Consider the following 12,044-nt stretch of genomic DNA (forward strand, 5'->3'; position numbering starts at 1 on the left):
CCCAGAATTCCTCAACTTGAATTCCTCAGTTGAGTTGAAGTCTTAAGTTGGAGAGCCCTGCTTCTATACAGACAACCACACAGGGCACATGACTTAGGGATATCACCTAATCACTTCCACCAGATGTCTCCAGCTGTAGTGGAACCCCTGAGACAATAATATTTCCAGGTGATGCTCTTCTTGCTACGCCTGGCTCTCACAGCCCGCCAATTGTTCATAGACCCCTGTAGAACAGCAGTAGTATGTTGTAGTTGATGCAACCTCATTGGGGAAAAACCTGTGTCAAAGCTTCCTTCCTATCACCATCTTAGGAATAAGGAGGGAAAATGTCAGCTGCAGGGGGCTGTGCCTCCACCTGCCTGGCTGCTGTGGAGGCTCTGAGTGCCAGCACCAGCCCAGTTTGTTTATGGAAGCTCAGGTGAGCTGTGCAAAATTCTGGCCAGCTCCCAGCTCCCCTCACTCTCTTCCTTCCACCAGTACCACTGCCCTGCTTTCTTCATTTCGCTGGAGGCAAACATGGCTTTCCAAGAACTGGTTCAGTGAACAAACCACGAAACAAGCTGGAGTCTGAGGCAGAGAACAAGGGGGAGGGGGCGCCACATCTTCTTGCGACAGCCACTTGTTTCAGCCCCCTGCCCTGTTGGCAACTGTCCTTTGCACTCCAGCCCCTGCCCTCACCTGCCCTTTCCAGCTGTCTTCTCTTGGCATGTTCGGAGCACAGCTTCAGAGGCTATCTCAAAGGTTGGCAACCGTGTTACAGCCTACAATAGAAGAAGCACCACCCAGCGAGCCCAAAGCTGGACCAATGTCCTTATCTGCAGAACAAGCTCCTGAGTATGGCTGGGACGCCAGCAGCCTGCGAGACTGCAATGCGCCCCTTGAGGCAGCTGCCTGGTCCCTGGTAGAGACCCCGACAGACTGATGTGGCAGGAAATCTTGTGGTGGATGGATGGTGCCTCCCCCCTGCCCATCTCCTTCAGGTGTTTGGGCTGGTCAGTGTGGGAGGCTGGGGCAGAGTCTGAGTTGGGGCTCCTTTGAGGGAGAGTTGCCAGAGATGGAAATGTTGGCTGCTGCTCTGGAGAAGATTTGAAAGTGGTTCCTAAATGTCTGGGCTGAACGAGGAGGAAAATGTGGGAACACAAGAGACAAATCCCCTTTCATTCCATTTAGTTTTAATTAGAGACATGTGCAAAACATTCTTTTAGTCCACCACCCAACCGCTGGGCAAAGGGAAGGGAGACCACTAAGAGAGCCAGTTTGGTCTCGTGGTGAAGCTGCTGGCCTCAAATGCAGGAAGTGTTGAGTTTAGTCCTGCCTTAGGCGGGCACTTTGGGCCGCTCACTCTCTTTCAGGTCAACCCACCTCACAAGGTTGTTGTTGTGGGAAAAAATAAGAGGAAGAAGGAGTATTGGCTATGTTTACCACCTTGAGTTACTTATAAAGCAATAAAGGCAGGATAAAAACAATACAATCCATCAAATGAATTAGAGCCAAAGCTGCCCTGTGTTAAGGCACTGATTTCCTCTGGACAGTTCCATCTGCTTCCCTGGGGAGCCTCATACACCTCCAACTGCAAAAGGGCAGGTATTCGCTAGTCAGCAGCAAAGGTGGGTTTCCCTGTCTCGTCTTCCCGATATTTACTAGTGGCTCAGATTCCTGCCCCTCCCTCCAATCTGCTAGCCCTTCTTACCACTGTTCCTCGCTTCTCCTCTGAGTAACTCTAACCCTGAAACTCCCCCTCCCACTCTTGGAATGTTTCCTTCCTAGGGCTGGGCTCTTCAGAAACAGCCAGGCACACTGCCCCATTCATGGCTTGGAAACAGAATTCCTGCTGCAGAGAGCTCTCCAGCGCCCCGCATCCCACCCCAGCATCTGCTTCCACCCATTCATGAGGCAGCCTCCCTCCCCCCCCATTTCTTCCAGAGAGGCACCCCTTCCTGCTCGTCTCACACTCTTGTGAAGGACTCAGCCCTGTCTCCAGCAGGCCGAACGCAAGAAGAATTTTTTCCCCAGTCATAAGCAAATACCTGTTATGCCGGTCAACAGCTGGCTTCCCAAGTGGCACAGTCCTCTGAGCACATCTGCAGTGCTAGCCCATAAAGTCATTCAAACCACATGCACAAACAAGGCTCCATTTGGCTGGCTCTCATTCAGCCCCTTCTCCCCTCCCTTGGAAGCAGACAAGCCTCTCCCTGGAACAGGATTATATCCCCCACTGCAAAGTGCACAACATGGAGCCTGGTGCACAGCCGGAAGCCCTGGCAGCCAAGGCAGAGACAGACTGTTTTCTGTGGCCCCAAGAAATAGTCCCTTGGAAGGAGACAAAAGTTCCCGTCCAACTGCCTGGCCCGGCTCACCAGCTGCTCCCCATGGAGGCCATTTGCTTTGGATTCAGGCCCCACAGATGCCCCCCTCCTCCCTCTTGCCAAATGAGACCCAGGACTGTGTTAGAACTGGTGCAGCAGGTGCGACGCAAAGGCGCTTAGGTAGAAAGAGATGTACTGGTGATCTCACAATGACCACGGTGCAGTGAGGTGTAGGGCTTGCAATAACAAATGTTGTTTTGTAAGCGGCGGTGAAAAACGCAGCTGTACCCAAGGGATGAGTAAAGATCCACTACTCCAAAGCATGAAAAGGGGGGGGGGGGGAGAGAAACTGAGAAATGCATGTACCCTCATTCTATAAGATAATGCTCGAGGTTTTGCAACTCAACTTCATACATGAAAATGAAAATTGCCAGATGTCTTAGCCTTGTTCAGAAGGGACAGGGGCAATCCGAGGCCCCATAGATAAAGCTGTGGGGACGGCAAGGGAATCATCACCCAGGAAGCAACAGTTAGAATGGAAGACAGAATAACTAAAAGGTCCAAAGTGGGGGAAAGGGTGTGCCTAGGTTGCAAATAAGCATAATAAAGCATGAGAAATGCTGGGCTAGAAGCAATTGAAAGTTAATTTTTGTTGTGAGAAACCACAACAATCACAGATAGGCTGATGACTAGCGGAGAGGAAAAGCAATTTTTTTGCGAGATGAAGAGAGTGCCAAAGCCAGACTTTCCTGCTCAACATTAATAGGGGAGGGGGAAAGCATGATGTCAACTCAAAAAGGAGGAATAACAACACACTTTGTCTTTCCAGGCACAAAAATTTACTGTGATGCTGACTGTAGCGCTGATATAGAGACATCTGCTATTTGTGAGAAAAACTACGATAGCTCTAGATCAAATATGGAACTGCAGAGACACCACACTGTCAATATCTGTCAGGGCTGAAGTTTCCCCTGTTGCACTATAGGCTCTGGAGCTGGATCATGAGAAAAGCCAAAGAAAACCGATCTTTTGAACTGTGGTTCTGGAGAGAAAGAGTCAGGAATACGTTGGATGACCAGAAGAGCAGGCAAGTCAATACCAGATGGCCAAGTAAAACCGCACGGCTCACCAGAAGAAGAATAATGATGCTAAAGCAGAATATATTTGGGCATATCATGTGAAGGCAAGAATCACAAAAGACTGTGATGCTTAGAAAAATGGAAGAGGCCAAATGAAGAAAACTAGGAGGCTGATATTATGGACCGATGGTGGGAGCAGAAGCTTTCAAGAACTCTAAGAAATAGTTAAGGGTGGACAGTCTTGAAGAAATGATGCTATTGGGTCAACAAAGACTTAGAAGCAATTGAATTTACCCAAAAATCCCACCACACACACACAAAAGGGAGCAGGTGTGGCAGGGGGAGAAGCAGCTGGACAGAAGGTGGGACCCAGGTGAAGTAGACAGGTTCTATTAAGGATTCAGTTGGGTAAGAAAGCGACAAGTGGAATTGCCTTCTAAATCAATGGTGAGCCATTCTCATCTTCATTCACTCTGGATATGCTGAAGCATCTGGTGCATCTCTAAAAGCAGATTTGATATTCAGCTGGTTCTCTAAAGCTGCCCAGGGAACTTTCATGCTTTGGCAAGGCACAAGGGACTGTCAGCTTCCCCTCAGTTCTCCCCAGCTAGCCCCCTATCTGCTTCCTCCGCTGTCTGTGGTCTGAGGTCTGCCCCCTCCCAAACATTTCTCTCTTGGAACAAGAGCCACTTGTGAAAGATGGTTAGAAGCTTCCATTTCACTGGAAACAGAGCCCAGTGATCTCTGAACCCTGTGATGTGGTCTATGGGGAAGGGGCTGCCTCCATAAGAGCCTAGGAGAAGGAGCAGCCCTCTTCTCCCATCTTGATTCATGCTGCGTCCTGAGGTGTTGGGTCTAGATGCATTCACTTCCTCCAGCTGGGTTTTTGGAAGACCAGGGACAGAGGCAGGACTGCTTCCCAGAGGGGATGTACACAGGCAGGCATGCACACACATATTGTACCAACGCCTGGACAATATTTCAAGGCTCAGCTTTGGGGAAGTTAAGGCTGTCTGGCTCACAGCAGCCTTCCTTCCTTCCCTCCCTCCCTCCCTTCCTTCCCAGGAAACCTGAGACAAAAGACTGCAACCTGCTTTGCCAGGAGCTTCAGAGGGAGGCACCAACCGGCCCAGAGGGGACTTGCTTCAGACCTGCAGACCTGCTGCTCCACCTCTTCAGGCGCTCTGCCTGTTGTCAGTGTGTGTGGTGCGTGTTTGCGTGTGTCTGTTAGGACTGTGAGGTTTCAAGTAGGTAACATGCAGAGAAAGGAACCTCTGGCTTTCCCGCAGATAGGAGACGCCTATGGGGAGGACTGGGGAAGGAAGGAAGAAAGAAAGGAAGGAAGGATGGATGGATGGATGGATGGATGGATGGATGGATTTCTGGCTCACTGCATTTGCTCCACTATATCTCGCTCCCACAGCAGACTGGCACCAAGGGGGAGCTGCCCAGGAGCCAGGAGAAGTGGCCCGTCCGTCCGCTGCCCGCCTTCCCCGCGGCTGCAGTGGCTACGAGCGCCCACCCAGCAAGCCTTGTCCGCACCCCGACAGGCAGCCTCCTTCGCGTGGCTTCGGGCTGATTTCGGCCGGACACGCGCGCGGGGGCAACAGGTGCACCCCGACCGGGAGCGCCCTCTCCGCTCCTGGCTCCGCCGGGGGATGCCGCCCGGGACCGTCTCCCCGGCGGCCGGAGCAGGCTAGGAGGCGGCCTGTCCCGCCCGGCGTCCCCCCGGCCGAGACGAGACGAGCCTCGGCCGCCCGCCTGCCTACCTTCCAGGCAGCAGGTCCGCCACAAGCCCGAGTGCGTCAGGACTTCCTCGTTCTTCCGGCTGGTGTCGTTGTCGCCGCTGGACTTGGTCCTGCAGACGCCGCGGGAGTAAAGCCAGTAGTCGGTGCCCACCGCGATGGTCATGAGGCTGAAGGCGGCGAAGGCGCCCAGGGTGGTGATCAGCATCTGGACGCCGCGCTCACACATCCTCATCGCCGCGCATGGCCCCGCGGGCGGGCGGGCGGGCAGCGGCCAGCCGGCCGGCCGAGCCAGGCTGCGCTCAGCCCCGAGCAGGCGCCGCGCCTGCGAGCCGCGGCCCCGCTGCGGACTCCCTGCCCGCCCGGCCCCGCTGGGATGGGGCGCGCGGCTGAGGAGCAGCCCGGCGCCGGAGCCCCATCCCCGGGCGCGCTCGGCGGCGGGAGGGAAGGCGAGGGCTCCGGCGAGCGCGGCGCGCGGTCTGCGTGTGCCGGAGCCAGCGCCAGCCCGCCCGAGCAGCAAGCGGCGAGGGGAGGCGGCGGCGGCGGCGGCGCGGCTGGCGGGAGGAGGGAGGCAGGAAGCCCGTCACGGCGGCAGCCCCTCCCGCGCCAGCAGCCGGTCGGCCCCGGGAGCCCTGCGCAGGCGGCAGGCCGGGAGCGCTCCCGGCCGGAGGGTGCTGAAACGGACAGCTCCCGTCCGGCCCCAGCCTGGAGCCGCCGCCCCGCCCCTCCCGCCCCTCCCCTCCGCCGCCCCGGCTCGGCTTTACCGCTGGGGAAGGGGCTCCGGGGGCAGACTGAGCCCTGCTGCCCGGCCTGGGCTACAAGGGAAACGGGCAGGGGAAGACCCGGCGGCACAGAAGGATCCCGAGGGAGGCTGTTGATCCCCCGGGACCTTCTGGCCGCCCCTTCCCCAGGTCCAAAGCTGGATCCACCCAGTGAGGCTGCTGCCCCTGGAGACCGGGGTCTCTGGCTGCCATCTGCCAGAGCCCGAACACCCCCCTGCGCGGCTGAGTCGGGAGGGGACTTAACCAATAGGTCAAGGTCCGGCGGCGCCTGGGAAAGCGGAGGATAGCTCTGGCCAGAGAGGATTCAGCCAAGGCTGCTGCAGCGAGCAAAAGTCCCCAAACTGAGACAGGGCAAGGTGGAGTGGAGCAGCTGCTCCTTCTCCCACCTGTATCCCTAGGAAGAACCATCAAGGGATGGAAAACCAGCCCGGGGTGGGGCTGCTGGGCAACCATGCCTCCGGCCAGCCAGTTCTTTCCTGTGTCAAGATTTGTGCGGTTGTTGATACAAGGAGGGGAAGGGAGGGATTGGCCCATGTTTAGCAGCAGCTCTACGCCTGATGTCTGCATGCTGTTTCCCAGCTGTCCCAATTGCTTCTGCCCTGCCAAGACGGAACTAACCAGTGGCCCAACACAGTGAGAGACAGGTGCAGGTCTGTCTTTAAGAGTCCAGGTTTCTGGAGCCAGGAAGAGCCAGAGATTCAGAGCAGGAGCTGAGCTCCTCAGGCCAATGAAGGAGGAACCGAACAAAAGGCTCAAACAGTGAGACAAAAAGTCTTGTAGGAGAAAAAAAGGAGGTTTTGGCTGAGGAAAGAAATCCCTGAAAAAAACACCAAGGCCTCAGAGGGCTTTTCCATGTGTGGAGGCAAGAGGAGGACAAAGGGGCTCCAACCACAGCAGTCAATTCCTGCTCCGGAGAGGCTCTGTGGGATATTTGGATTTTATTGTCTGCTTTAGGATTAGATGCACCCCAAGGCTCCGGCAGTAAAATCAATCCCACCAAGGACATCTTAGCAGCTCGGAGGAGGGGGCTGGAGGTTAAATTTAGGGGGCTGGAGGCTAAAACATAGGAAGAACAGTAACAGAGATTGGGTATGTCTATAATGAAAATAAGGTGTTCCGGTGTTTGAGGGGGGTGTCAACTTATTTTCCAAAGCACCTGAAGACAAGACAAGAAAAAAGGGATGGAAATCAAGAAGCAACTTAGAACTAAGGAGAAATTTCCTGACAATGAGAACAGTTAATCACTGGAACAGCTTGTGGGTGCTCCATCACTGGAGGCTTTCAAGAAGAGACTGGACAACCGTTTGTCTGAAATGGTAGAAGGTCTCCTGCTTGAGCATGTGGGTTGGACTAGAAGATCTCTGAGATCACTTCTAACTGTATTATTCTATGTTTTTTGAGAGTGTCTTGCTGACCTTGGCTGCTCTCAAAAAGCAAATCCAGGTCCAGAACTTAGGGGAAGCTCACCAGAATCCCCTGGACTGTAAGTGAAACTTGGAGGTTGGAGAACAATCAAGAAGAAACCATGTCACATTGTGATCTTGAGGATGGATGGGTCTAGGAGCTGATTTTGCCTCAAGGCTGCATTTGCCCTTAGAAGATTCCCGCAAGGGAGAAAGCAGTATTTTCATGTTATCACAAGTCAACGAAGCTTATAAAGAATCTTCCCAAATCCAGCATATTTCAGAATTTTCTGATTCAAGGAACAAAGAGCAACTTGCACCTCCCCCTCGTGAATTCCTCAAAGGCGCCGACAAAGCCTGTTGAGCTCTAAGAAAAAAAATATCCCCAAATGTGTGCAGATTTATCAAGCATCATGTCACAATAGAGTGGGGGAGCTTTCCAGTTACCCCAAATCCCCAAATATCCTACATCCATGTTTCTCAACCTTGGCAACTAAGTCACATGGGCTTCAATTCCCAGAATTCCCCAGCTAGGTTTAAAATGATCTCCAAGGGAAATTGCAGCCATTTCTGAAAATGTAAAATTGAAAGTGGCCCTGAGTTGTTTCATTGGAGTCCGCCATGTTCCTTTTCTCCAGAAAACAAAGTGAAGCAGGGCTGGGATTGTGGAAAGGATTCTGCTGGGTCTCCTTTGCTTGGAGAGTTTTCTAGAGAAGGTGCCATTTTCCAGGCCAAGCAAGTATTTCAGCTGTCATCTGGAGAGGAATGGCTAACCTTCCAGCTGCTTCCGGCAATAACTGCCTTTATTGCTGTGACAGGTGGAGGCTGAACCAGCCAAGAAGGAGAGTTTAAATTAAATACATGCCTCTTCCCACTCATAGTTCCCTCAGGTCCCAAAAATAAAAGGCCTTCAGAATGCCTGAAGAGACACTACAAATAGTCCTCAACTTACAACAGTTCATTCAGTGGCTGTTCAAAATTACGACGGCACTGAAAAAAGTGACATGACCATTTCCCACACTTATGACCATCCTTATGACCATTGCAGAATGGTCAGGTGATCAAAATTCAGACCAAATTGGCAACTGATGCACATTTATGACGGGTCCCAGGGTCACATGATCCCCTTGTGTAACCTTCTGGCAAGCAAAGTCAATGGGGAAGCCAGATTCACTTAACAACCATCTTACTAATTTAATTGTTCATTCAGTCAACAACTGTGGCAAGAAAGGTCATAAAATGGAATAAAACTCACTTAACCATCTCGTGAGCAACAGAAATGCTGGGCTCAATTTTGGTCAGCCAGACTGTTTGATTTGGTGTCCTTCATAAAGGCCAATGGTGAGGAAATGATCTTTTGGTGTCTCTCTGAGCTTGCAGGGAAATTGGAGTTGGATCTCCCTGAAGAAACAGGGACGATGCCGAAATTAATACCCATCAGAGTTTGAGAAGGAATAGATGTCTCCCTCCAGTAAAGGCTCTGATGTGCTTTGGAATGGAAAGACACAGCAGGAGCCACGAGAGAGGTGATTTGGCAGGGGGTAGCAACTGTTAAACATATAATGAACGGTTGCAGGAACGGGGCCTGGCTAGTCTAGGGAAGAGAAGGACCAGGGGAGACAGGACAGCAGTCTTCCAATATCTGAGGGGCTTCCCCTGAGAGGAGGGTTCAAACTGTTTTCCAAGGCACTGAAGGCCAGACAAGGAATAATGGATGGAAGCTGATCAAGGAGAGATTCATTCTAGAAATAAAGAGAAATTTTCTGACGTGAGAAGTCAACCCATGGAACAGAAGTTGCCTTCAGAACAACTTGTGGGAGCTTCATCACTGGACGCTTTCAAGAAGAGACTGGACAGCCAATATCAGGTCTCCTGCTTGGACTAGATGATCTACAAGGTCCCTTCCAACTCTGTTATTCTGTTATTATTCTGTTAGATGTGATTAACTACAATGCACATACTTTTGCTCCAACCTGATAATGTCAGTCTTACTAGATTGGCTGGATGGGAACCACAACCAATGAGCAGTCCCTCATGTCCTGTCTCCCAAGGTCATTTCCACACACTCTTGGAGAGCATGGAAAGCTGAACAGGATGGAGGATGTGGGAAAGCCTTGCCCTAATATCTAGGGTGGGAATGGGGGGCACATTAGGCTTTTCTGTTATCTGGCAGGATGAATCTGTGGATATGCCACCCTTTCTACAGATCTCATCCTTGGGAACCATTCATATCATTCTCCTAAACAATAAAAGCAATGTCAGAATTTAACCAAACAGGGCCCATGAGAAATCAGTAGGCCAGGGAAATATTAGTATATGTAAAAAATATCTTGCCCATCTCACAGTCTGGAGGGGCAAAACCATCCCGACTGGCTCCTCTGCACAGCCGTGGACTGTTTCCCCCGAGGACGGCTCAGCATCCCTTTCCTGCTGATTGGCTTGGATTATGACTCACCTAACCTTTTGAAGCGCGCTTCTGCCAAAATCAGTTTAGAACTGAAGATTTATTTAAAGCCTCTCTCTGTGTATGCATATGGAAACAAATTATTTGCTTGGATATGGTCTATGCACTATGTAAATGACATGCAGATATCAACGCGTCATTATTGTTGCTAAGTGTCTGGTAGACTTTATCTGGTTGGCCCTTTCGGTTCAGATCTGCCTTTGTCTTTAGTGAGGGACCAGTGGAAGGGAACTGACTTCACCAAAGAGCTTTCAGGAACGAGGGTCTCTTCCCCAGTCTCAAATTCCAGCTTTCAATACTTGGTCCTCAGGGCCAAGAGGGGCTGGGTAGGGGCTCCAGGAAATCTAAATGTGGATACCATTTCAATGGAAGTCACTTCTCCCTTCCTACTCTCCTCACTAAAGGGAAAACAGAATACCGGTAACTGTCAGGTCTGTCCTGACTTGGACACTTAGGAAAGAAAGACCCTCAACTCCATTTCTTTGAAGTGAAAGTCAGGTGGCTACATTGAAAGTAAAGCTGGATCTGAGTATTCCCGCACAAAGTTTCAATTTTCCCTTCCCCCTGGCTCTTTGACCAGTTCACCAGTGTCCAATAGCATTCATGTTTTATGTTTTTGAGAACAGTTTTGAGATTAGCACCTCTCAATGTAGTTTTGCATTCCGTTCTCAGGCTATTTGTCCTTGGTAGCTGGTTTATTCTGGATCAATACCCCTGGATCCCATGAGTGTGTCAGTTTGTCTCCCGACCCTCCTTTTCTTAACCATTCCCATGGCCAACCGTTACCTCCCCCAATTGCCTCCTCCCTCCCTTGCACTTTAGAGCAGGATGCCAGCAAAGGGAGAAGCTGAAGATGGCAGGCCTGACAATGACAAAGCAACAGAGTGAAGGGACCTTGGAGGTCCTTCTAGTCCAACCCCTGCTGAAGCAGGAGATCCTATACCAGTGATGGTGAACCTTTTCTGCACCAAGTGTCCAAACTGGAACATGCATGTGAATGCGTAACAGAGCCCCCAAAACTCGAAGATCAGCTTGCCGGGCGCATATGTGTGCCAGCTACCTGGTGTTTTGGTTTATGATGTGCACAGGTGCGCCGGCCAACTGGTCTTTGCATGCGTCGGAAGCCCCGGAAACGCACACTGGTCTTCGTGTTTTCTGAGGCTCTGGCATGCACGAAGATCAGCTGGCTGGCATGCATGCATGCACTGGAAACCAGAGAGCAGCTGGTGGTGGCACATGTGCCCACAGAGAGGGCTCTGTGTGCCACCACTGTTTGCCATCATGGCTCTATACCATTTCAGACAAGTGGCTGTCCAGAATCAAAAAACCTCTAAATTGAACCTGGTATCCACATTGGGTTCTTGCTGATTTTTGCCCCCCAAGGCTCATCCCATTCTCCTTCTCCCTCTCTCCCTGGAAGTGCCTGGCCTGCTCCTGTGTCTCAGGCAGACCCTGAGTCCCTGCTTGAACTCACCTGAAGAAGAATTGGCCACTATGGGGAGGACTGGGATTAAGCACGAGTCAAGTACATCCTGCTGAGATGCTCTGATTAAGCTGATTAAGATTATTTGTTTTTTCAGTTTTTCTCCTAATGTGGAGGTTTACCATGATTTTTACTCTAAGTGTCTATCTATACAATACCGTTAACCAGCTGTGAGGGGTGCCCTACAAATTGAACTTTACATAAGGTGACACATTCTCGTCACCCAGAGGAAGTGTGGGCTGATGGAGGTGGACCAAGGAAAAGCAAAGAGTTACAGTGGGAAATTCAACAGAAACATCTGCAGTGGTGTGAAAATGTGGCCTACTAAAGTTGATCAAGAAAGGAATAAAACATAACTCTGTCATCTGATGGCATTTTTATTAAAACATACCATTTATCTCCACTGCTCACATGTCAAGGGCCCACATAGCCATATTGTCAGGCCTGCAGCCATCTTTTCTTTTGGGTTTTTGGCCTGCCACACCTTCTATTATTCTACTATGTCTTTTCTATTGTGGGAAAATGGGAGGGGGGATTGTACGGAGTTACATACTATATAGCCATAACAGAATTCTTTCTAGAAAGCCAAGGTCATCCTTTGTCTTTGCACCTCTGCACCTGACTGGAACTGGATGGGTTTGAACTGCCACTATGGCAGTGGGAGATTGGACCGTGTGATGGATTTGTGGGTGTGGGGCAAGCTCTTGAACTTTCAACTGGATGGGGAAAACCAGGAAACTTTCAGATTCGGGATTTCTCAGAGTGTGCCAACAGGCTCTCTT

At 51.3% G+C, this 12,044-nt stretch overlaps 1 protein-coding gene across 1 annotated transcript in view; it reads right to left on the reverse strand.

The window, feature by feature from the left end:
• CACNG3 (calcium voltage-gated channel auxiliary subunit gamma 3) overlaps positions 1-5,365 on the reverse strand; it is an 85,135-nt gene extending 79,770 nt beyond the window's left edge. Inside the window, exon 1 of the mRNA XM_032231285.1 lies at positions 5,155-5,365. Coding sequence (XP_032087176.1) covers positions 5,155-5,365 — 211 coding nt within the window. The remainder of the gene's footprint in view (positions 1-5,154) is intronic.
• Between the last annotated feature and the right edge of the window lie 6,679 nt (positions 5,366-12,044).

This window comes from Thamnophis elegans, chromosome 14 (assembly GCF_009769535.1).
Source record: "Thamnophis elegans isolate rThaEle1 chromosome 14, rThaEle1.pri, whole genome shotgun sequence".
NCBI lineage: Eukaryota > Metazoa > Chordata > Lepidosauria > Squamata > Colubridae > Thamnophis > Thamnophis elegans.